At 40.5% G+C, this 26,806-nt stretch overlaps 1 protein-coding gene across 4 annotated transcripts in view; it reads left to right on the top strand.

The window, feature by feature from the left end:
• Nucleotides 1-2,936: 2,936 nt before the first annotated feature.
• Marchf7 (membrane associated ring-CH-type finger 7) overlaps nucleotides 2,937-26,806 on the top strand; it is a 38,238-nt gene continuing 14,368 nt past the window's right edge. For 3 of the 4 annotated variants that reach the window (XM_051166085.1, XM_051166083.1, XM_051166084.1), the window contains exons 1-5: nucleotides 2,937-3,112; nucleotides 19,916-20,080; nucleotides 20,656-20,851; nucleotides 23,705-23,872; nucleotides 25,352-26,450. In XM_051166085.1, coding sequence (XP_051022042.1) covers nucleotides 19,928-20,080; nucleotides 20,656-20,851; nucleotides 23,705-23,872; nucleotides 25,352-26,450 — 1,616 coding nt within the window. In that variant the 5' untranslated portion in view covers nucleotides 2,937-3,112; nucleotides 19,916-19,927. Of the gene's footprint in view, nucleotides 3,113-19,915; nucleotides 20,081-20,655; nucleotides 20,852-23,704; nucleotides 23,873-25,351; nucleotides 26,451-26,806 lie in introns of those variants that run through there. The other variant, XM_051166086.1, reaches the window with a different exon arrangement.

The raw sequence follows: 26,806 nt of genomic DNA, 5'->3' as shown, positions 1-26,806 counted from the left end.
TAAGATAATCTGTAGTTGAAAACAATCAGTTTGCAAAAAGCTAACATCACTCCATCATCTCAACAGTAAAGGATGCGCAGAGGAGCTCCCAAGAAGCTTACATGGTATAACGATGAAAAGAGAAAACAGGTATATTGAAATGTAATATCTGAAAGAGAATTCTAAGTAATCCAGTGGATTAAACGACAACAGCAACAAGTAAGCCTAAGAATAAAGAGCTGTATGACCATGGTTGGTGACAGACAAGTTTATAAAGCAGAGAGAGGAACTGAATACAAGCCACTAAGACACTGTCTTAGAGAAGAATGGAAATTAATGAGAACAGTGTTGGCAAGAAGTCAACATATACATGGATTCAGTTGGGAACCACAGTCATAAAGGACAGATTATCAAGGGGCCACATGAGAAAACTCTAAAAAGGAAAGGGGACTGAGTCTAGTTTGTTTAGAAGAATTCTAATTTCAGTACTTGCTATCAGATCGTTTGCTCGGATTATTGTTTTGAAAAAATATAGTCACTATTGTACCTACTTATATCCATGATTCCTGGTAGAACATAAAATGTCTTCAACAGCAAAACTATAATAATTATTTGTTGACAATGATAAATTACTTAAAAATTCACAGCAGAGAGTAAATCTCTTTTTCACACACACACATACACACTAAACAAACACATAAATATAACAGTTTTTAAACAGTTAACACTGGAACTTTGTGCAATCAGTGCCTGGCACCACTCACTTCTCACAGTATTCTCAGTACTGGGAGGAGACTGTGAAACCATTATCTGCCTAGACCCTACCTGCCCTTGCCAGATTTAGGCATTCCATGGAGAACTTTCCATTACCAGGTTTGTCTACTCTAGCTCAGGAAACTGGTGCAGTCATTCCTCTTGACACAGATTAAACTCAGAAAGATGTTTAAAGGGCCTCCACAGTGTTAACTTCCAGAAAGGCCAAGTAGTGCTTTAGACCGTAATGTAACTGTTGCCTATTATAGAATGCTTGCTATGTTCTAAGAACTGACAGATCAACTCCTTCAATCCTTTCAACACCACAGGAAGAAACTGGGGTTAATGAATTCTTAGCAAGGTTAAAGAATTGCTGAAGATGGCCCAGAGGTTAAGTGCTCTGGCTGCTCTTCCGGAGGTCCTGAGTTCAATTCCCAACAACCACATGGTGGCTCACAACCATCTATAATGAGATCTGATGCCCTCTTCTGGTCTGGAGATGTGCTCCACCACCACCTGGCTAAGCAAGTAAATCTTAAAAAAAAAAAAAAAAAAAAAAAAAAAAAAAATTGCTGAAGATAAAAGTAATAAGAGGCAGGACTGTGATTTGAACCCATGAATTCTGATTCTTAAGTGTGTTTATATGGACAATCAAACAGAATGGAACTTTTTTTTTTGGTTGTGAGCCTAGCCTTTAACAGCTGAGCTATCTCTCAAGCCCAACAACAACAAATAAACAACAACAAAAACCAACTATTATTATTATTATTATTATTATTATTATTATTATTATTATTATTATTATTTTGGTTTTTCAAGACAGGGCTTCTCTGTGTTACAGCCCTGGCTGTCCTAGACTTACTTTGTAGACCAGGCTGGTCTCAAACTCACAACTTATCTGCCTGCCTCTGCCTCCCCAGTGCTGATATTGAAAGGCGTGTGCCACCGCGCCAGGCTATTATTATTTTTTAAAGTACAAGTTGAAAGTAATTTGACTTAACTTTATCCCTACCAGATACTTTGTTTCGATTTCACACCCTAAAAGGCTGGCACGTGGGTGTCAATTTGAACAAAATTAACAATAAAAACCTGAAGTCTGTACTAACTAAACTTTATTATAGTGGCAACCGTGGATCAGTGTAAACAGCAATGATTACTGAATGATACGCCACTCTGTTTCAGATGAAACGACAAATCTAAATACACATGGCATTTCACTTAGTGGAATTATTCGGATCCAAGGGCTTAAAAACAAACAAACTGTTAAACAAACAAGTCACTTCAAAACAAAAACAAAAACCCCAAGTGCCTTTACTATGCTTCCAAGTTTCAGTATAAACTCATCGTCAAATGTGTGTTTGGGACATCATTTAAGCTCCACATAATATGGGGCTTTCCCACACTCCTTTGTATTTATTAGGACTCATTGACATCGTAGGTTTACCACATTTACTGTGGCTTTGAAAGTTTCTCCTCATGGTCACCCCACTACGTCACAGATTTCCTCGCTCTTTCTAAATAAGTGAGTATCTGCTGCAAAACCTGTGGCTGCGCTCTCAAAGCTTAATAGCATAATTTTAAGCTAGACGTGACCGTAAAAAAAATACCCAATCACTAAAACTTATTTACTCCAATGAAACTACTAGAAGGGCTTACGCCATCTATCAGAGGCTGTAGGTGGAGGGAGAGCTGTCAAATCTTACAAGGTGGGCAGGGACGCGCCAGGGAGGCTGGAGAAGGAGGTGGGAGAGAAGGCAGTGTTTGAGTCGATTCAGTAAACAGTCACTGCGCCACTTGCCAAGCGCAAAACAAAAACAAAAACCAAAACAAAAAATTAAAAACAAAATCCACCCACGCAACCAGCTCGGCGGGACCCGGGGTGGCAGGCCTGCAGGGGCCCGAGCGAGGCGGGCGCGGGAGGCGGGCGGGCGCCGAGCCCCTCGCACTCCAGGCGGTGACCAGCCCCGCCGGGCCTCCCGCGCCGCTCCCGGCGCCCGCACGCCCGCACGTCGCCGACCGGCGGCGGCCGCTTACCGTGGCGCCTCGCAGCTTCCCCCGAGGCGGCCCTCAACGGCTGCCGCAGTCAGAGCACCACCCCGCGGCGGGGCACGTCTAGCCCGCCCGCAGCTCCCGGCTCCCCCGCAGCGCAGCCACTCTCGCGAGAAGCCGGCGAGAGCTCGCTGGGGCGGGGGAGGAGGAAGGGCGGGGCTGCCAACGGCGGCGGCCAGTTCTGCGCCGCATCCGGAGGGGCGGCCGCCATTGTGCTTCGTCGCCGACTTCTCTGCTGGTAGCCCCGGAGGCCGAGCGCACCGAGGAAGGAGGCGGCGGTGTGGTTGCGGCGGGCCCGACGCTCCCTGTGTGGAGTGCCAGCTGGAGGAGGGTAAAGAGCGGCGGCGACAACGGTGGCGGGGGCGGTGGTGGCGGGGGGAGGGGAGCCCTGGAGCAAGCGCCCCCGTCCCCCACTCCTGCACCCCGGGAGCGGGGAGGGAGGGCGGGCGGTACGTGGCCCCCGGGGACCAGCCGAGGCCTGTGGCACCGGGCGGTGGGGGCGGCGGGGGTGGCGGGGTCCGGTTTCACAACTCCTCCTCCTGGAGGAATGTCGGTCAGTTTCCCAGCCCCTCGGAGTCGGTGAAGGTAAGGCCTCTCCGTGGCCCCGCACTGTGAGTGGCGTGACACTGGCTTGGGTGGCCAAGGATGGGGCGGGGGGGTCTTCAGATTGAAACCGGGGCGAGAGGTGTTGAGTGAACGACTCTAGACACGCAAGGTGTGAGTAGTAAAATGCTCCCTCATCTTGAAGAAACTGCGTAGTGAAGACGAAGAGCACACACCTAATCGAAACTACTACAATGAACTCTCTTCTCCTTTCCCACAAAAGTACCTATTAGTATATTGGGGGGAGGGGGCGGAGAGGGATCCATGTGGTTAATAAAGACATTCTCTCGACCAGGGTGAAAGTAATTTAAAAGAGCCGGCCTCGGGTCACACACCATTTTGTAGTTTTCAGGTACTCTGTTGTTTTTAAATGTCCCTATTTCTTACCCACTTCTACCCCATTTTGTATCCAGACCGAAGAGGGTAAGTAAGCATCGAGATACATTTTGGATTTTGCAAATCAAACAATGGGAGTATCACTAAGAAGGCAGATCTTGGGTATTCCCACAAGACAACCGGAAATGGGGTCAGTGTTTTCTCTGCCCAGCTCCAGTGCGTGCGAAGCAGGGGGAAGGCAGCAGCGGTGGGATCAGGAACTCTGGCATCACTGTGGCTATAGTTATTTAACCTCTTGCTCCCCCACTCTCGAGATGTGTTTTGAATGAGATGAGCTAGTGTGTGAAGCAGTCGGCAGACAACTACAGGGCACATAATACCTGCAGTGTGAAATTGTAATGGCCGTAAACAGATGGGATTTACCACAAGTTTATAACAAAGCACTCTGGTCAGGGGAGAAAAAAACAAACAAACAAACAAACCACTTTGTGAGTTGTATCCCCATAGCTTCGTGTAGGTATGGTTTGTTTTGTTTGTTCAGAGGGCTCTTGTAATCATACTGACACTGGACTTGATGACGACGTTCCTCAGTGTTACTCAGACTGACCTCTAATGTAAGATCCTCTTGCCTAAGCCTTCTGAATTGTGGGGTTGCTGCAATGTGCCACCAGATCCAGCAAAACTGCACAGCTCTCGTTTTTTTGCCCTAAATGTTTGGTACACCATCCCCCTCCCCTTCCCCCTAGGCCTAGAGACTTTTTCTTCATGCCCCCCACCCCCTGCCTAGGTCAGGTGTCCTGAATAAGGATTTTTATTTATTTATTTATTTATTGCCCCTATGTAACTTCACAAATTTTCTTATGTTCTACATGAAGGTCTCATACACATCTGACATGTTATATGATTAAGAGTTGTCCACATCTTATATATTTAGGAAAGTTATCTTACAGTGGGAAACTTATCAATATATATAAAGCATTGTTTGCTTACCAGAGTAGGGCTTCCCTTTGCCAGAATGAGCTTGACCCAGTATCTTCCTTCTACAACTCACTGTTTAGTCATCAGACCAGTGTATAGACAACTGCTGTTAGTGCCTTACTGTAAATACTATACAGAAATACTGTGGGGCATAAACTAGGTTTAGGCTTGGAAAATTTGACAGGGAAAATGCTTGAGCTAGACTGAGGGTTGGCTAGGACCTGCTGTGATCATGTGGTCTGTTTTAGGAGACGACAGTTCGCCTCCCCAGGCTGAAAGGTAAAATGGAGAACAGTTAGTGCTTTGAATGGAGGACTTTCTGGATGACAGTAGGAAGTGTAGTGCTCTGTGCTGTGCAGTGGAGAGCTGTTGGCGCCAAATAAAATTATATTTAGATTTTTGTTTGGTTTGTTTTTTGAGACAGGGTTTCTCTGTGTAGCCTTAACTATCCTGGACTCGCTTTGTAGACCAGGCTATATTTAGATTCTTTGACAGATTTCTTCTGTGTGTGCCAGTAAAATCTTGGGACTAGTTAAGTAGAATGTATAAGCTTGCATCAAGCGACACTTAAGCAACAGATTAAATAATAAGTAATGAGCTATTAAACTATTCGATCAACAATAGGCTGAATTATATCACAACTTAAAAAATGAACGAGTTCCCACTAAAGTTCTTGCAGCACTAAAGGAGAATTCCATTTGAGTTAATTCATTTACATATTTTTTATTTTTGGAAAAATTGTGTCATTTGTAAAGTTTCTGGGAGTGAACCCAAAAGGACTGTGCAGAAATGATAAAATTGCTTTATAATTTGAGAGTTGACTGCGATTTATTGTCGGATTTTAATTTTTAATTTTCTACACTGACATGAACATAATGAGGTCAAAGCTGGTTTTACTTGTTCTCAAGTATATTTGACTACTGGTTAGACTAGATAAGTTTGAATGGCTGGTTTTAAAATCACCTACTGCACCCATTTTTGCCGACAGATGTGAAGCGGGTAGGCTTGTAAAAGCTAGTAGTCATGTATTTCTGACTTTGCACAAAGGCCTGAAATGGTTTGCAGTTGCTGAAGGAAGATTGAATTGTGACACCTAAACAGTAAATTCACTTCAAAGCGAACAGGTTATCTTCAGTGATGTAGAACTGATAAACAGTATCACAGTTACATTTTCTGGTGAAGATGCTAGGTTTTTGCCTTTTAAAAATAGTTAGGGGTACTTTAACAATATTAGGAACACTCTAAGTATATGTTAGCTAAGTATTAAGAGAGATTTTTCTAAAAGGCCCTAGAAGTTTTGTGTGTTAAGGCTTCGCTCACTTGGCCACATTTAGCTTCCTTGCCTCATAGTGTGTTGGTTGGTATCTGGATCTTGCTATTCCGCGTGATCATCTATGGTATGATGTTTCAGAGTAGCATCTGAGGAATGAAGATGGAAGCTACAAGACCTCTTAGGACCTTTTCAGGTCATACAGTAGCACTTGCAGTGCTCTTCTACTTTCAAGGGGTAGAAAAGTCAAAGTTGGCCATGTCCTGTCCAGACCATCCACCTGCCCTTGCGAGGATCAATTCATACTCAAGAGACATTTGGAGCTGTGTCTTATGATTTGCCTTGGATTTAGATCATTTTAAGAATACACATTCTTTAAAATGCCATCGTTGCAATTGCTTTAAAGTAATTAGTAGAGGAAATGGTAAGTGGATAAGTTTAAGTAATGATAATTTGTTTAACATTGTTGATTGTTATGTGGAAGTTAATTTTCCCTTCTTTTTTTTATGTTTAAGAATTTAATAGGAAATTTAAGTCCTACACAGCAAGTGATCTAAGCTCTGTTTTGTGACTATGACCTCATCTTAGTCTTTATAAGCACAGTACTTTTTGAGATTTACTTTGCATGTAGATGCTAAGGCTGTAGACAGCTCTCTCTGTTTTGTCTGTGTGTTGTGTATGCGTATGTTTGTGGGTTTTCAAGCCCATCTGTTTGTGTGGAAGCCAGGAGTCAGTGTCTGGTATCCTAGTGTCTTCTTCCACCTTGTGTTTGAGTTAAGGTCTTAACAGTCTAAATGAACCTGAAGTCACTGATCATAGGGTAGATTGGTTAGCCAGTGAGCCCTTGGCATTTTCTGTGCATTACTATACCTTCCTCTTTAGGTGGGTCCTATGGATCCAAACTTAGGCCTTTTTTGAGCAGAAAATAATTTACTCATTGAGCATTTAATTATGTTTTGACACAGGGACTGTAGCCCAATCTGGCCTTATTTATATGAGGATGCCCTTGACTTTCTAATACACGGGCCTCTACTAGGTGCTGAGATTATAAGCTAGGATTGCAGGAATCCTCAGCCATGCCAAATTTTATGTATTTCTGCATACTAGGAAAGGATTCTGCCAGCTAAGCTGTAGCCCTAGCCCTAACACCCCGATTCAGCAGTCTTCACGGTCAATAAGAATTGGGCTGAGATAGTCTTTTGAGATTTATTCGTTTATTTTACATGTATATGTGTATACACATACGTATATAGGAGGAGTCTAATGTAGTCAGAAGGTGCATTAGATCCCGGAACTGGATTGTGAGCTGCCATGGAGGTGCTGGGAACCAAACCCAGTTCTCTGCCAAGAAGTTTAAGACAAGGTTTCTGTGTGTACTTGTGGCTGGCCTCGAACTCAAAGTAATCCAACTGCCTCTGCCTCCCCACATGCTGGGATCACAGGTGTGCACCACCACGCCAGGCTTTAAAACCATCTTACTTTAAAACTATCTTCTTTAAAACCATCTTACTTTGTACTTTCTTGCTCCCTGTTTTCAATCTCCTGGAAGAAAAAGGAAAACTTTAAAGATTTATTAGTTCTGAGAAGTAATTACTCAAAATTACTTCCCTCTCCCTCTAAGTTATTAGGTCATTTGTGTTCTTCTTTGGAAGGATGTATCAAATCTGCCCTCTATCCATTTTATTTCTTCTCTTTGGATCTTCAAGGTTGTCTTGGAGCTAGATTCTATTACTGTATCTTCACTGGTTCTCTATCTAGCTTGGGCCTTGGGATTTTTTTTAAAAAAAATTTTATTTATTATATATACAGTGCTCTGCCTGCATGTCCATCTGCATGTCAAAAGATGGCATTAGATCATATTATAGATGGTTGTGAGCCACCATGTGGTTGCTGGGAATTGAACTCAGGACCTCTGGAAGAGCAGTCAGTGTGCTTAGCCTTTGAGCCATCTCTTCAGCCCCTGAGACTTTTGTTTTTAACTGAGCTTGTTTGAAAATCTTGAGTAGCTTATAAACTTTATAGCATTGACTTGCTATAAAGTAGGGGTTGGGTTTCCACAAGGCAGTGAAACTCACTTTTAAGTTTGTTTTAGTGTCACAAAAAGTGCAAGAGTCATGAGTGAGTCTGTTAACGCTAAACAGATGAAAGTTTTGTTGGCATACTAATGGTTTTATCTCTGAAAGCTGTAGAACAACATTTGAGGGAAAGCCCCTAAGTGCACACACCTGAGCAGAGCACATCAGTTGCTTTTACAATTTGCAGTAATCACTTTCTGCACTTAATACTTTCAGAACTCTTCCTGGCTCCTCTTCTGTGCTTTGAACCTCATCCTTCATAACATTTTCTAGCTTTTATTCTTAAATATGCTTTAATATCTTTGTGTATTTTTTTCTTTCAGTCACCAAAAAGTCATTTCAAGAACTATCTGAGAAAAAGTTGTTATCTTTTTGTTTTGTTTTGTTTTTGTTTTATTTCCAAGACAGGATTTCTCTGTGTAGCCTTGGCTATCTAGGACTCACTCTGTACACCAGGCTGGCCTCGAACTCAAAGTGATCCGCCTGCCTCTGCCTCCCAAATGCTGAGATTAAAGACTGCCCTGCCATCTTTTTTTTTTTTTAATGTCAGTGTTCCATAACATTTTGAGGATGGTTTTCTTATTTTATTTATTTACTTATTTACTTGGTTTTTTGAGAAGGGGTTTCTCTGTGTAATAGCCCTAGCTGTCCTGGAACTCCATTTGTAAACCAAGCTGGCCTCGAACTCACAGTGATCCCTCTGCCTCCGCCTCCTGAGTGCTGGGATTAAAGGTGTGCACCACCATGCCCGGCTATAGTTTTCTTTCTAAAAACAAAACAAAACAAAACTTTTCTTCTGTGTATGTGTGAGAGAGGACAACTTGTGGAAGCCAGGTCTTTCCTTCCACCATGTGGATTCTGGGGATTGAACAGTGTTCTCACTGGCCCACATTTCGAGGGTTTTATAATGATTATTTTCAGCTTTCTATGTAGGTGTGATATTAATTATCCTAGTTTGTGTTTGTGTGCTCTGTTTCTGCCATGGTGTAAGTGTAATGGATAGTGTTGGTTTAAATTGTAGTCAAGTCTAAGCTGCATTACTGCTTTGTTTACCTAGCAACTCCTCCAGTAGTGGATTGCTGCTGCTTTTGTACTTACTGTGAGGCCTAGAAGGCTGTGTGGTTTTTTCTCACTATAACTGTACTGTTTAGTTTTTTTATGTTAGGGTGTGGTTGTAGGTCTGGGTGTGGTGCAGGTGAGCCACAGAGTGCATGTGAAGGTCAGGACAGCTGTGGGAACTGGTCTCTTCCGTGGAAGTGTTTTTCATCTTACTGATGCTTCTTCCATCTTAGCAGGCTCTCTGCCAGATTCTCTTTAAAAGAGGCTTTGCCTGCATAATTAATGCTACAGAGTTAAAAATCATCTCACAAACTTCCTACTTTACAGTAGGCCTATACTGTTTCATTTACAAGACTTATATTTAACAGGCAGCTTGGTAGGTAGGCACTTAATGTCAGGTGGAGACTAATTTTCAAATATTATTTTCTGCTGATGACATAAATTTCTTTAGGCTTTTTATATGGACAAAAAGAAAACTTCTATGGAATAGAGATGAATACATTTAAGTGTGTGTGTGTGGGGAGGGGGGAGACCCTTTGGGTAGTGTGTAACAGACCATCAAAAACATGAACTAACTGTAGAGGGCTCGGAAGAGCTTCCTAGGATTCACAGATGAGTGAAAATATTTACAGCAAGAGGAAGTTAATCTTTTTTAGTAGTTAGAGTTGATAGCTACTGATTTATAAGAATATACCGAAGTGAGAGTTTGTACGTATAACTCTTGGTACATTTATCAGTCACTATTAAAATGGTTTTATACCATTTTTGAGACAGGGTCTCTATGTAGCTCTGGTTGTCTGGAAACTTACCTGTGTAGACTAGGCTGCCTCAAACTCAGAGATCCTCCTGTCTCTGCTTCCTGAGTGCTGAAATTAAAGGTGTGTACTACTACTTGTGGCCTAAAATAAATTTTTAAAAATCTGAAAAAAAAAAAAAAAAAAAGCTTTGAGGTGAGGATGCAATAAAGATACAGATGATTCCATAAATAGTAATTAAATCATAATTACAGAGAATTTTTACCCTGAGACTTCATCTTGGGAGTTGAGAGTTCAGTAAAGTGACAACTTCAGATACTTATGAAACTGTAATGGCTTTGTGACTCATGATCTTTCTGCATTGAGAACAATTTGTAGAGATCAGAAAATGTGGCCCCTTCTACCTGTCAGTGCTTGTTCTTGAGGGACCTGAGCACAGAATTCTAGTGGGTTTCTCATGACTGTGACTCCTTGCGAGTCTCTTTAAGTACCATCCAGTTCAATGGGATGAAAGTTGCATTACAGCCACAAGCATTGTGTTCTACTCTTATTCTTGCTTATGCCTGCCCTTTTTTCTTACAGAGTTTAACAGTTATTTATGTAGTTTGTGCTTTGCTGGCTACGGTTCCTTAATGTATTGTGTGTATCTGCTCAATTTACCATCCCTTGTTCAAAATTAATATGCTCAGCACATAGTAAACCTTCGATACAAAATCTATTCAACAAATGAATGGACATTTAAAAAACACCTTCTAGGGCTGGAGAGATGGCTCAGAGATAAGGGCACTGACTGTTCTCCAGAGGTCCTGAGTTCAATTCCCAGCAACCACATGGTGGCTCACAACCATCTATAATGTGATCTGATGCCCTCTTCTGGCCTGCAGGTATACATGCAGACAGAGCACTGCATACATAATAATAAATCTTAAACAACAACAACAAAAACACCTTCTATCTGGACACTGTGACATACACTTGTAATCTCAGCACTTTAGGAGACAGAAGCAGGTAAGTTGCTGTGAGTTCGAGGCCAGCCTGGTCTACAAAGCTAGTCCAGGACAGCCAAGGCTTCACAGAGAGACCCTGTCTTAAAAAAGCAAACAACAACAATAAAAAACACCTTCTAGATCCTTGGTAGACATTTTTCAAGGACTGCATCTTATTTTTTGCTATTTTTTTGTGCTTTTGACCTACAACTTACGCAACTAAATTACATAAGTTTTCATGTAACACCTACATTGTAAAAATTCAATCAGTTTATGTAGCAGCTTTGCCAAAAATAGTTACATCCAGTATCAAATTACCTCTCTCGAAGGACTCTGCCTCTCTGCCATCTCTCAAGAGTTTTCAACAGACATCCTACTAAGTTACTTTTTACAAGCAAGAACTAGGTATGAATGCAGTCAGAGTAAATTTTAAGAGGTATAATTAAGCATTGTGTTTCTAAAAATTAAATTATGTCTTTTAATGAATGTCTTCCAGTTCAAAATCCTCATCACAAATAGAGTCCTGTTTCATATTTTGATAACCACCTTGATAAAGTAACACAGCTTTTATATACTTTGGGCTTTTACTTCTTAGTGCTGAAGATCATTTATATACTTTTGAATGTCAGTGATTATGAAAACTTTTTCTCCTAATATGTCTTTAAATTTCCAATGTGCTGGGCAGTTGTAGTGCATGCCTTTAATCCCAGCACCTGGGAGGCAGAGGCAGCAGGTGAATCGCTCTGAGTTCAAGGCCAGCTTGGTCTACAAAGAGAGTCCAAGACAGTCAAGGCTGTCCTGTCTCGAAAAACCAAAAAAAGTAAAATAAATCAAGAAAAATAAATGAACATTGCAAAATTTCACTTTTTCATAATAAATGAAATTTGTATAGCCAAATATGTATAAAATGACAAAAAGCTGGCAGTAGGAAGATTTCTGAGTTAGGTCACCATATTCTTTTTTTTTTTTAAAGATTTATTTATTATTACATATACAGTGCTCTGCTTGCATGTACCCCTGCACACCAGAAGAGGTTACCAGATCTCATTATAGATGGTTGTGAGCCACCATGTGGCTGCTGGGAATTGAACTCAGGACCTTTGGAAGAGCAGCCAGTGCTCTTAACCTCTGAGCCATCTCTCCAGCCCCCAACATCTGGTTTTAAAAAACAGCATAGTCACTTAATTATCCTTGGAGCTGGGTATTGTGGCATGAGCCTTTAATCACAGCACTCATGAGGCAGAAGCAGGCAGATCTCTGTGAGTTTGAGGCCAGGCTGGTCTACAGAGTGAGTTTTAGGACAGCCAGAGGTACATAGTGTGACTCTCGTCTCCAGACAAACTTACACTGACATGGTAATTCTAGATTAGGATTTTGTAGATTAACTTTAGACTTTAAGGTAAATGATGAAGTATGTACATCTTACTTAGAAGTAAACCAGTCTTTTTTGTCCTTTTCCCTTAAACTCTTCCACTTTATAGTTTAATAAAGTTCAGTAGCCTGTTAATACTACGATGACTTAATATTAGCAGTCACTCAAATAAAAGCATACCTCTTTCCCAGATTATTACAGTTGCCTTTTTTTGTTTTTGTTTTGTTTTGAGACAGGGTTTCTCTGGGTAGCCTTGACTGGTCTGGACTCACTTTGTAGACCAGGCTGGCCTCAGACTCACAGTGATCCTCCTACCTCTGCCTCCCAGTGCTGGGATTAAAGGCGGGCGCCACCACCTCCCAGCTCCAGAATGCCCCCTTTAAAGGTTTTTGAAATTTCACATTTATTTTACTTTATTTTTGAATTTTTGAGAATAGGATCTTTCTGTGTATCTCTAGCAGTCCTGGAACTCAACAGGCTGGCCTTGAACTTACAGAGATCTGCTGGCCTCTGCCTCATATGGGTGCTGGGATTAAATGTGTGCACCACCACACCCAGTTTATTTTAGTGTGTGGGTGATGTGTGTGCTCATTGGTGTTTGTGTGGAAGTCAGAGACCAGGTGGCTGCTGTTGGTTTTCAAGCATATAGACTCCAGAGTTGTCCAGCTTGGCACCAGGTGCCTTTACCTGCTGAGCCATCTTGCTTGACCCTCCTACCTTTTTAAGGTTGGGTGATAATGAATTGTATGTATGTACACACCACATTTTGCTTATCTACTTACTACCAATATTTGGGCTTTGTTGTAATTGGGATATGCAAATATTCCAAGACCTTATTTTCAGTTAGTTAGGGTGGGGTGGGATGCTGTACCCAGAAGTGGAATTGCTGGGGTGTATGATAATTTTGCTTTTAGTTTTGAGGAATTGTCATACTGTTTCCATAGAAATGGTGTTATGTTCTGATGTCATCTTTTTGTTTTTGCTTTTGGTTTGTTGTATCTCCAGGTTTTTATTCTGTGATGGTAAAGTTAAATGCTTTGTTTCTGTCTCTAGTTCACTGTTGCGGCCCCTCTGCTGAGCTAATTGGACCTCTTCTACTCCAGATTCGCCAAACAAACCCTGACATGTCTTGCCCTTTGTGCTCCTTTGTAGTTTTGTTTTGTTTTAAGTATTTTTATTTAATTTTAATTTATGTGTGTTGGCGTCAGATCTTGGAGTTACAGACAGTTGTGAGCTGCCATGTGGGTGCTGGGAATTGAACCCGGGTTCTTCAGAAGAGCAGTCAGTGCTCTTAACCGCTGAGCCATCTCTCCAGCCCCCTGTTTGGGCTATTTGTATTTGACAGCCCTGAAGAAGACACCTTTCCTATCTTGGTGCGTCTAAATTTCTGAATGCAAATCAATCTCCATCACATATTGTCATTATCAACTTAGAACACCTATCTAGACCCCAACACATCTTAACCCCTAGACAATTAAGCTTCATGGTAAAACTAAGCTACCTGGTCTTCAACTCCCTCAGAGACTTGAGAAGGAATGAACTTGGTTACTTGAGTATGCTGGGAGTGCAAGTTAGTAGCTTTCCAAATGAGAAGATGCCAGAGACAGTTTTCTACCTGAATAGTCACCCAAAACTCTATATAAAACATTGGAGCATCATCTCCAGCCTTCTGGCCCAGTATATCTGACAGACATATTTGTGAGGCAGGAACTATTGAGGAATTGTTTAGCCTGTCTTGACAGAATTTGGCCATTGACTCTGCCTGCATCCAAGCTTGCCCCCCCCCCCCCTTTTTGGGAGGGGGCAGAATTCTGTCTGTGGTAGAAATGAGGACCTTTTGCCCAGTGGCTTGTTTGCCAGATTTGAAGCCATCTCCATAAGGAGAGGTTCTTTAATGCTCATCCTCTTTGAGGTAGGCTGGTTGTTACCAGGAGTTAACCTATCTCATTGTCAATGAATCTTTAAAATAATAAAAACATTTTAAAAAGCCATATTCTGCCTGTTTCTGGGGTTTTTGAAGACCTTGTCTTTCGATAGAGTCATATCTATCTGCTGTACCTAAGATGTATATTCTTGTGATAAAAGTAGACTAGCAATTGACAGGACAATGATTTAATCTACTAACATTTAATTTGTATAACTTATTTCTCTGTTGTCTTTTTGAGACAGGATTTCTCTTGTCCTAGCTGTCCTGGACTCACTTTGTAGGTCAGGCTGGCCTTGAACTCAGAGATCAGCCTGCCTCTTGTTTCCTGAGTGCGGGATTAAAGACGTGTTGCTACCATGGCCAGCTTGTTACAGATTTATAAGCTATCTAAGATTTGTGTCGTAGGCAGAAACAGACTGACATTTTTTTTCTTTTCTAGTGTCAATTTACTTAATAACAACTTTCCAAGCTGCTTAGGTTTTACTGGTTTTACTTTGCTGATTACCACTGATTTCACTAGTTTGTTATTACATCCTAGACTTAATTGATAATGTCAGTCACTCGGCAGATAACAGAAAAATCAAGAAAGGGTTAAAGTGGCCGGTAATGATGGTGAAGACATAGTGATACAAACGGCAGTCACTGCAAATAATTAAAATGGGTTAATATGCAGTCTAGGCAAGGATCCATGGCCAGACTTAGCTTAGCTTTGAGGTGGGCAGACAGAAGAACAGGGCATGGAAGAGTCCTGTTCATCTTTAGAATCCCAGTGATGTGTCGCACAGGTTATCGTGGTAGCAAGTTGGTGTTGCCACAATTCCATGGCCTTAGGTACCCTTCCTTTTGTATGTTTCAGGTCAGGGCTGCCTCATTTATTGAACTGATGTTTTTGATTAACTTAAATGCCTGGTGTTTCTGTGTGATTCAATATGTTCATATATTCCTGACTTAATTTGGTTAGTTCACAAATAGTAATTTTTTGTTAACGTAAGTGTTTGTGCCCTATCATTCTGCAGTGTGACTGGGGGCTATCCTTCCCATAATTCTGTGTGTCTGATATGGTCATCTACGTGCTCTGACTGGTTACCTCTTCACTTTGCCTTAGTACCCGTACTCATAGTAGACTGGCAAAGGGAAATGTAAAATGTCTGCACAGTGGAGTGACTTTTGGGCAAGGCATAGCCTGCCCTGCTTTCCCTTCATTCTCTTAATGTCACTGTTGATGTGTTTTTAAGACAAAGAATAATGCAACAAATTCTATTGTTTTTTGTTTGTTTGTTTTTTGTTTTTGTTTGTTTTTCTTCAAGACAGGGTTTTCTCTGTGTAGCCTTGGCTGTCCAGGATTCAATTTATAGACCAGCTGGCCTCAAACTCCCAGTGATCCACCTGCCTCTGCCTCCTGAGTGCTGGGGTTATAGGTGTGCTTCACCATCACCCGGCGTCTTGTTGCAGTTTTAAATAATAAGAAAATAAAACTAGTTGTCAAGACTATGCTGAAAGTGAATTTGACATTTTGTCTTAAATTTGAATGTTTTGTAAAGCAGTCTTATACTTAATCTAACCTGCACATCAGACTTGTAATGAAGTGACTGTATATTTGCCTGAATTCTGATTTATGGGATGGGAAAAACAGGTTTTGTTCTTTTAAAATAGTTGTTAATGCAAAGTTTGAGAAACTATTTTGATACCTCTTGATTCCCTTTGTAGTCTTATAATTGTGGCTGTATCAATAAGACTTGTAGATTCCCTACTCCAGAGGGAAAAAGGTTTTTTTTTTGGTTTGGTTTTGATTTTTTGAGACAGGGTTTCTCTTCGTAGCTGTGGCTGACTAGGCTGGATTCAGACCCACAGAGATCTGGCTGCCAGTGCTGGGATTACAGGTGTGCGCCACTGTGCCCAGCTTCTTAAGTTTTTAAACTCTCTTATTTTTTAAAAATTATTTTTAGGAATTTTTAATATTTTTAATTGTTGGGGTAGGGAATGGTGTGTGTAGGTATCTGGGAGGGCCATAGGCATAGCCCTGGAGCTGGAGTTGAAGTAGTTCTGAACTGTCTGATGTGGGCCCGAGGAGCTGAGTCCATAGCCTCCATTCATGCTCTTTACCATTGAGCTCTGTCTCCAGCCCATTTGTGTGTGTGTGCATGCCAAGGTGCACATGTGGAGACCAGAGGACAACTTGTGTGAGACAGTTCCAGCTTTTCATTGGGGGGCCTGAACTTGGTCCTCAGACTTGGTAGCAGATGCTTGATGCTCTCAACTATTTTGCCAGCTCCCAAGGTTTTTCGATTTAAAAAGGCAATATGCTGTATAAATGGTGTTGGTAGTAAGAGACAATCTAATTTCCATTGACAGAATGGGAAAATTAATATGTACACCTATACAGTGACGACTATATGAGAAATTAGCACAAGAGAATCTCACAAATGTTAAGCAAATGAAACTGGAATAACACAAGAATCTATTCTGTTACCTTCTGATGGAGACAGTGACTCAAGAGGCAGAGTGACTTGAGAAAGAAAATGTTATTAGCAACAAATAAGCATTATTAGAAGATAGCTGGCACCTGTCTTCAGGGACCGTCCCACCCTTTGTTCTAAAGGAGTCTTTTACATGATTTTTAAAAAAAGAGGTCATCTCTTACTATCAAACAGGAGGGGTTCTCAGTTGAGCATTGGTTTGAAAAATGGGTGCTTGTAGAATGTACCTATGTACTTCTAATCTTCACATAGATGAGTAGAAATTGCAGGCCAATAAAAATAAAAATGTTCCAGGTGGTGGCGCACGCCTTTAATCCCAGCACTTGGGAGGCAGAGGCCGGCTTGGTCTACAAAGTAAGTCCATGACAGCCTAGCCTACACAGAGAAACCCTGTCTTGAAAAACCAAAAAAGGGGGAAAAAAAAAAGATGTAACTGATCAAGGTTTCTATGCTGACCAAAGTAACTTACATTTAGTATGTGTTTTTTTCAGTGTCTGTGGAAAATGAGCTTTCAAGTATGGCCTCCCATGGTTTGGAATGGGAAGTTTTTGGAGGGGTTTTGATGTACAGTTATGGCTAATCTAACAGGGGCAAAGGAAACATTTGAAAATTTTTGTCTTAGTGGGATTGTTCTCTTGTGTTCCCTTAGAGTCAGAATTAATTTGTGTTATGTGTTATATTTATAGGTAAAGGTTTGCTAGAGCTAATGATAGCAGTGTGTGTTAAAAATTCTGAAGACATTTTAGAAATTGAATTGTAAATTCATAGAAGTGGAAAGCACTCAGTTTCACATTTTACATGAACTAAACTTAATGTTTTAATTCCTCAGGATTCTGTGCGTGTGTAGAGGTTTTGTATGTGTTTGTGTAGGGGCCAGAGGGCAATATCAAGAGTCTAACTAAATTGCACTCCACCTTATTTTTTGAGTCTCTTATTGAACCTGGAACTTGCAGATTTCTACCAGCAGATTCTAGGGCCTTTATGTCTGCCTTCCCAAGGCTGGGATTACAGCTGTGTCTCCCAAAGCCTTGCTTTTATGTGAGTGCTGGAGATTGAATTTGGGTTTTCGTGTGCTTGCACAGCAAGTACCTTAGCAACTGAGACACCTTCTTAAGTCACCATGTAACCAGTGCCATCTCTGGCTTGTATATCTTACAGATTTTTCCACTTAAAATATTACTCTTTCCAATAATTACAAGCAATTTTTCTTATAAAGTGGAGCTAATAGAGTACCTATGTCACAGGGTTAATTTGGAGATTATTGAATAATTAGTAGTCCCTCACCCGCATATGATATTTGGTAAATATCAGCTGTGCTGTAATTGAGACCATGTCAGTGGTAAATAAGAGGAAGACACTTGCTGTTTCAGTGATGTTTTTCCTGTGTAGTTCAGGTTGGCTTCTCTTCTCCTGCTAGGATACAGGCATAGGCATGTGTCATGCTCAGTTTTACAGTTACTCTTTTGTTAAGATTTTCAACTTGTAGCTGGTTGTGGTGGAACATGCCTTTAATCTCAGCACTCGGGAAGTAAAGGCAGGCGGATCTCTGAGTTTGAGGCCAGCCTGGTCTACAAAGCCAGTTCAGGACAGCCAGAGCTAATACTGCAGAGAAACCCTGTCTTGGGGAAAAAAAAGGGGGGGGGATGGTTTTCAGCTTGTATGTTTTGAGTGCCTGTTTCCCACATTGTTAGGGTCAAAGTCTGGGCAGCCCTAACAAACTAGGCTCAGCCACCTGTCTACACAGAGTAGCAGTAATAGAAACAAAGAAAGGACACACACACACACACACACACACACACACACACACACAGAGTCAGTTCTCATCATTCCTTATTTTACATGTGTTTGGGCACACCTGCACTGCATGCAAGTGTGCAGTTGCCCTTGGAGGCCAGAAGACTGTGTGTGTGGATATCCGGGAGCTGGAGTTAAAGGTGGTTATGAGGCATCTGGTGTGGGTGCTAGGATCTTCTGCAAGAGCAGTCAGTAAGCAATCTTTCCCTTCATGTGAAACTCCTGGAGACATTCCAGTTTTTTAGGTCTGTTGTCTCAATGGTCTGAGAGCCAAAAGGAGGGTCACAAGCTTTTACATATTCTAGGCAGTGGTTTAGAAGTACTTAAGTGGGGCTGGAGAGATGGCTTAGTGGTTAAGAGCACCGCCTGCTCTTCCAAAGGTCCTCAGTTCAATTCCCAGCATCCACACAGTGGCTCACAACCATTTATAATGTGATCTGATGCCCTCTTCTGGCCTGCAGGTGAACATGCAGGCATAACACTATATAAATAATAATAATAAATAAATCTTTAAAAAGTACTTAAGCGATCCTGACCTAAAGAAATGATTGTTGAGAAACAGAAATAAACTGGTAAACAAATAAGTCTAAAGTAGTGTGATATCTAAATAAAATTTTTGAGAAAAGAAGAATTACACAGAATAAGGATGATTTAATCTGACGGGCAGAAATTAGAGAAGAACTGTGTAGGAGTCCCAGATGTATATAAAGGTTGTGGGAGTATATTTGTTATTGTAGAAGTGTGTATATTAAGAATGGCATCAGAGTAAAGGACAAATGAATGTGAGGGAAAAGTTCAAGCTTTGGAAGACAGATCTGTGTATTTTGTTGCATGGGCAGTAGGAAACCTTGTTTGGATGTTACTAAATCCAGTTGACTATTTGATCCTTTCTAATTTTCAAAACTTACTTGGTCCATGCATGAACAGAGGGCAGGGGCTAGTTTTGTTGAGGCAAGTATTCATCTTGTTTCCTAGAATGAATTGTTTGTTCCTGGCTGGCTGATGTGAGAACTTCGTGTTGAATTGGTGATCCCCCCGCCCAGCTTTGTAGCCTGTGTAGCCTTGGCTGGCTTGGAACTCACTCTGTAGACCAGGCTGGCCTTGAACTCTAGAACTCCTTCTGCCTCCTGAGTGCTGGGATTAAAGGCGTGTATACACCCCCCCCCCCCCCCCCAGCCTCTGTGAGTTGGTGATTCTTGTCTCTGTCTCCTATCTCTGCCTCTCCTCTCCACCATAGGACTTCTGAGAGTACAATATTTTGCAGATATGTATGTGTTCTGGAGATTGTTCACAGACTTGCAAGGCTAGCTAACATCTTTACTTGTGAAGCTGGGCTGTGGGCCAGATCTTGAATGGCTACTTTTTCATTAATAAGACCTAAATTGTCCCTGAAACTAACTGAACATTTTAGAATAAATTGTTGCTTTATGTAGGGGGGAAAGAAGGGAGAATGAGCTTGCATGTCTTCACAAATACAATTAATATAAATTTATATTTCACAGGAAACCTTAAGGATGGAGTCTAAACCTTCCAGGATTCCAAGAAGAATTTCTGTTCAGCCCTCTGGCTCTTTAAGTGCTAGGATGGTGTCTGGAAGCAGAGGAGCCGGGTTAAATGATTCCTATCATCCTAGAGACTCTTCCTTTAGACTGGATTCTGAATATCAGGTAGTATTCTAACCTGTCAAGTTCAAAAAGGTGTGGGTATATTTGTTAGATTTTTTTTTTTTTTAATAAAAATAGGTACACCTGAGACATCTTACAATCTTAAATTGTTAAAATAAAAACAATAAATAACTAATGATTTTCAAAATTTGGGGATTTCAGAATTGTGGATGAGAGATATATACTCTTATATAAAATATTTTCTAAAATTAGTTGAAAACAAATGTTAATTAAAATTTTAGCCGAATTGGTAGGTATGGGTGGATAGCGTCATCTGCACTAAAAACTTAATTCTCTCCTTCTAATCAGAATATTTATTAATCTGACTTTGTATGCACAAAGTGGTGGGTGAAATAAAAATACAGTTGGTAAATATTCTGCTTTTAGTGTTGGGTGATTAATCAGTCTGTCTCAAGGGTTCTTTCAGTGGTAATGTATACTTAGCACCAAAAGACGGTGGACTAATCCCAGCACAACCAACATCGCCAACAGCCTTTAACTTGATTATTTGAATATTATTATTATTTTCTGTGAAACTGAGTAACTTAAACAGCAGTCATTCCTCAATTGTTTTGTAGTCTACATCAGCATCAGCATCTGCATCACCATTTCAGTCTACATGGTATAGTGAATCTGAGATAACTCAGGGAGCACGGTCAAGATCACAAAACCAGCAACGGGATCATGATTCAAAAAGACCTAAACTTTCTTGTACAAATTGTACATCTACCTCAGCTGGGAGAAATATTGGAAGTGGTTTAAATACAGTATCAGGTAAGAATTTACTCTGTTAAAGTCGCTGTATAAATGTTTTGAACCAAAGCCTTTCCCCCTCAGGGATTCTTGGTATATTGGCTTTTTTTTATTTGATTTTGCTTTTCAAAACAGGGTTTCATTGCCTTGGCTGTTCTGGACTCAATTTGTAGATCAGGTTGGCCTCATAGGAGCTGAACTCCCAGAGATCCACCTGCCTCTACCTCCCTGAGTGCTAGGATGACAGGCATGCACCACTGTGCCCAGCTCCCTCTTAGATTTCTTTTTTGTTTGTTTTGTTTTGTTTTCCTGTTTGCTTGTTTTGTTTTTGTTTTTCAAGACAGAGTTTCTTTGTGTAGCCTTGGCTGTCCTAAATTCACTTTGTAGACCAGCTGGCCTCGAACTCACAGCAATCTGCCTGCCTCTGCCTCCCAAGTGCTGGGATTAAAGGTGTGCACCACCACACCTAGCCCCTCTGAGGTTCTTAAATTTTTTTGAATTAAATAGTTTGTATGATAGTGGATTTGGAAATGCAATAGTGTCCAAATTTTTATCTTAAGTTGGTGGTAAAAATGAAATCAGCTCTTTAGTTTGCCATTTTGATTTACAACACAGAGAATGTTAATAGATTTTTAATGTTTGGGATTTGGTTTTTCTTGGAATCAGGATCTCACTATGTAACCCTGCCTGGTCCAGAACTTCAAGAGTATGTGGATCAAAGGCATGCATCCCTATTCTCGACTCTAACATTAGTATATAGTAATCAAATTGGTGAAAGCCATGAGTATTCTGTTGGTTATTTTGAGAGTGTTCTACGAAAGCCACATCTGATAAACATTAAGCATTTCCTCATCATGTATTTTTGAACTGATAAACATAGTATATAATACTTCTTTTCATAAAATGTGAAAATTCAACTAACAAGAAGTTGGAAGCTAAGGGTTCTACACAAGGAATGAGAAAGTCATGACTCACAGTTGATGAGTATACAAGAATTGGTATAAAGCTCTGTGCTTATTTGTGTTGTTAAAAAAAAAAAATCTTTTGTTAGGAAAGCGGATTTACTTCTTACTGAAACTCCCCCAGTAAAATGTTAGATAATTCCTGAAGTTGTAAAAGAAGACAAGATAATAGAGAAAAATACTTTTCCTTTCTCTTTTTTTCTTTTCTGTTTTTATTTGTTGTTTTGTTTCTTGAGACAGGGTTTCTCTGTATAGTCCTGGCTGTCCTGGAACTCACTCTGTAGACCAGGTTACAATACTTGTGCACTACCAACTGAATAATATAAGCGATTCCTTTCCATTTCGATAGCTAGGGGAAGACATTGCCCCTCTGAAGGTTGCTAAAAGTGGTGAGGTCAGTAGGAGCAGGCTGACCTGTTTTGTAGATAAATATTGCTTTGTAGAAACAGTTTTGTTTTCTTATGCTATGTGAAGATGTAACATAAAACTCACTGGGTGACGTCCCTCAATGTAGAAGAATTTTTTTGTTTGTTTTTGTTTTTTTCTTTTAGGTTTGTGGAGATAAGAGTTTCTCTGTGTAACAATCCTGGCTGTCCTGGACATGCCTTTGTAGGCCAGGCTGCCTGTCTCTGCCTCCTGAGTGCTGGGATTAAAGGGATGTGCCACCATGCCTGGCTTTTTTGTTTTGTTTCTTTATTTTTAGAAGAGTTGTTAAATCTAGGAAAGGAAGAAAGCTAGGCATGGTGGAGCCTTTAATACCAGCTCTCAGGAGGCAGCACTCAGGTGGATTTTTGAGTTTGGTCTACAATGCAAGTTCCAGGACAACCAGGACTGTGATAGACAGAGAAACCCTGTCTTGAAAACCAGGGGAAAGCTTTCCTAAAGCTAGGGAAGGGAGAAACAAAATCCCAAGGTAAATAGTGACGAGACAATAGGTTTGAGAATTCCTTTCAGTTTACTTTTCAGTGAAATACCTAATAAAAATTTGACTATCATTGCAGAAATGCATCCATTCTTAGAATAAAGAATGAGCAAAATGTGACAGAGTATTTCTGAGGCTGATAGAATATATGCTTAGAATATGCAAGTACTTAAGTCTAGTTCCCAGTAGAAGGGGAAAACCTTTCTGATAAAATTTTACTTGTCCTGTAATCTAATTACTATATCAAAATAGCTTTGGTTTTTATTTTAATTTCTTTATTTTGAGACAGGGTCTTATTATGTATCCCTGGCTGGCCTAGGGTTCACTGTGTATACCAAGCTGGACTTGGACTCACAGAAGTCTTCTGCTTGGTTCTGCCTCTGCCTCTGCCTCCTAGTGCTAGGATTAAAGCCATTATGTCTGGCTTGGGTGGTTTCTGACATCATGTGGACTTTTTTAATGAAGTGTTCTGTGACTTTGGCAACTTTGCATTTTTGATCTATAATTATTTTAACATAGTTAGCATTGTACCTGGGCAGGTGTAATAGGGAGTGACTGAGATACTTAGTTTATGTATGAGAATAGGTTTTCAGGGTTATGGATTTAATGTTTTTGTTGCTGTTTTTTGGGTTTTTTTGTTTTGTTTTTTGTTTTTTTGAGACAGAGTTTCTCTGTGTAGCCTTGGCTATCCTAGACTTGCTTTGTAGACCAGGCTGACCTTGAACTCACAGTGATCCGCCTGCCTCTGCCTCCCAAGTGCTGGGATTAAAGGCGTGCGCAACCATGAAAAAGAATGTTTGAGCAGGAAGATAACGGAGGTGATTAATTCATTAGTAGGTGATTTTTGTTTTGCTAAATTTGGCTTATGGTTGTAACTATACAGCTGGGGATAGCTGTAATGGTAATAAGTACCTTCACTGTATTACTAAAGATGAGCCTCATAAACCTCAAAAATCCTTCTCTAAAATAAAACTTTTTCCATTGCTTAAGATTCTTCTTGGAGGCACAGTCAAGTTCCCAGATCTTCATCAATGGTACTTGGTTCATTCGGAACAGACTTGATGAGAGAAAGGAGAGATTTAGAGAGGAGAACAGATGGCTCCATTGGCAATCTTATGGATTATAATCACCGAAGTGGTGATTTCACAACTCCATCATGTATGTATAAACTATATTGTTAAATATAGCTTATGCGTTAATGCAGATGTTCTCAGTCATCAATAAAAATACAGTGGAGGAAATGGAGTTTTTTAGTATCTTATTGTTTTATTTTTAAAAATATAAACAATTTAAAACATGTTCTTGCATTCAGATTCTATATACTTTAAAAATTCTTGTACATGTTAATAAAGTATTACTAGATAATTCTTCCATACTACAGTGTGACTTGTCTGTACGTTTAAATGTGCACTTCTAATTGAATTATGAAATAGCTATATGTTGGTCACACTATTTTGTAGATATTTTATGTGTATGAATGTATTTGTCTACGTGCATGTCTATGTACCACTTGTGTGCCTGGTGCCCAGGGAGACCAAAAGAGGGTGAGAGGTTTTCTAGATTTGAGTTATAGATGGCTGTGAGCCATCATGTAAGTGTGGGGAATGGAACCCAGATCCTCTGAAAACCTGGTGCTTTTAGCTGCTGAGCCATCTTTCAGGCCCCGAATTCGTCATTTTAAGGATTATGTGGCACTGTATGACTGTCTTGATTTTAATTAAATATTTAAACGTGATTTTTTTTTTTCCCTATGTAGGCTTTCAGAAACAGACAGAAAAGCGTGCTGATAAAAGTTAGCAAAAATGGGTTTGTGCTTAGTTTAATCAAAGTCTGGGACAGGAATAGGTTCGAACAGTTTGTCCTACTGGTCTGCGCATGTTAGTATGGTAACAGAAGTACCTCTTACGTAGGGTTATATAGGAAGTGTTTTCCACAAGAGTAGTAGTGTTTACCTCCACTCAGATTGAAACAGTCAGTTAAACAGGTCTGTTTTTATTTTGCTGTTGACCTTGAGGCAGCACAGACCAGCCTATAACTCTGATGCCCTTCATGCCACCCAAGTGCCGGCCGTGCCTCTCCTCCCTGCCCTAGTTTTGAAAATGCAGATAGCAGAGAGGCCTATATTGACTTAGAGTTCCAAGCCAATATTAAAAGGCTAAAGTGTGTCTGATGAGTAACCACCATTGTTAATTTTAAAAATTAAAAAAATTCTTACCTATTAGCAAGGTATATTATAAAATTATATAAGCAATAACACATAAAATAATCTTTGTATTTATTGCATAGAACAAGAAGGATATCCAAAACCATTTCCCTGAAATGGGAAATGGTTTTGCTTTTTTATCATTGCACTTTATTACTTGGCCTAAAGTTCTGTATCAGTTTAGAGAGTCTTCTGCTGTATCAGTTTCCCAGTAATGCATCCAACTTGCCTTGTCAACTTTTTTGAATTTGTAGTGTTCGCTTGGAAGTATTCCAGAAATAATTTTTTTTTTCTATAATAGTTAAGCTGTTAGTAATAAGGTAGCAGATTTATTTCGAGCCCTAGTCTTTCAGTTTGGCAGTAGTCAATAAATGTTCATTCAGTAATGGTTAAATTATTTCATAATTGGTTACCTTCCCTTCTTTCAAAAATAGATGTTCAAGAGAGAGTTCCTTCTTCATATTCACAGGGAGCAAGACCAAAAGAGAACTCAGTGAGCACTTCACAGCCGAATTCATCAGCCACCAGCCACCAGCTGCCTTCTGAGCATCAGACAGTGCCAGGTTCTAGGGACTCGAGCAGAAGCTCTTTCAGGGCACATTTTTCTTCAAGACAATCGGAATCTTTTCGCAGCAGTTCACACCCTGCATTTTCATATCTTTCAAATAGAGATGAAACTCCAACTATAAGCAATTCAGAAAGGGTTGGTTCATCTCAGAGACCATTTCAGGGATCTCCTGACAGTGAAGGCCGGCGTACAACTAGGAGACTGCTATCACGGATAGCTTCCAGCATGTCATCTACTTTTTTTTCACGAAGATCTAGTCAGGATTCCTTGCATACAAGATCATTGAGTTCTGAAAATTATATTTCTCCAAGAACCTTGAATTCACAGCCTCGGAGTAATGGAGCATCATCTTCTGAAGTCAGTGATGGCCGGGCATCTGAAGCTTCTCAGGGATTTAGATTTCTTAGGCGAAGATGGGGTTTGTCGTCTCTTAGCCAAAATCACAGCTCTGAACCAGATGCAGAAAATTATAACCATGAATCAGAAGGCAGAAATACAGGACCGTGGCTGGCTTCCTCACTTAGGAACAGATGCACGCCTTTGTTCTCTAGAAGGAGGCGAGAGGGAAGAGATGAGTCTTCAAGAATGTCTCCGTCAGATGCACCACCTAGACCTCACATTTTCAGACGAGAATCAGATGAAGTAGTTCACCTTGAAGCTCAGAGGGACCCCCTGGGGGCTGCCGCCAATAGACCACAAGCACCCGGAGCAGCCCGCAGTGCTTCCGCAGGTGGCTCCGCACCAGATTTGCCTCAGGGTGGAAGAAATACAGGAATCACAGGGATTCTTCCTGGTTCCTTATTCCGGTTTGCAGTCCCACCAGCACTTGGAAGTAATTTGACCGACAATGTCATGATTACTGTAGATATTATTCCTTCAGGCTGGAATTCAGCTGATGGGAAAAGTGATAAATCCAAAAATGCACCTTCAAGAGACCCAGAAAAACTGCAGAAAATCAAAGAAAGGTAAATTTAAATATTTGGCGTGTATTGTAAAGCTAGATCAGATTAAAGATTTAAAATAGCTCTCATTATCTGAAGTTTCTTCCTTAAACTTATACAATGTTACTGTGTCTTAACAGACAAATGGTGATAATAAACAGAGTAGTTCCTGGGGTATGAATTTTTATCAAGAAATGACCTAACATTACTTATCTCGACACACACAAGCACAAATAATTCTTTTTTAACTTTTAAAAATTTATTTATTTTTATTTTATTAATTTATTCATATTACATCTCAATTGTTATCTCATCCCTTGTATCCTCCCATTCCTCCCTCCCTCCCATTTTCCCTTTACTCCCCTCCCCTATAACTGTGA

This window comes from Acomys russatus, chromosome 24, assembly GCF_903995435.1.
Source record: "Acomys russatus chromosome 24, mAcoRus1.1, whole genome shotgun sequence".
In the NCBI taxonomy this organism is placed as follows: domain Eukaryota; kingdom Metazoa; phylum Chordata; class Mammalia; order Rodentia; family Muridae; genus Acomys; species Acomys russatus.
The sequence above is the reverse complement of the archived record's forward strand: the minus strand, read 5'-3'. Positions and strand labels throughout refer to the sequence as shown.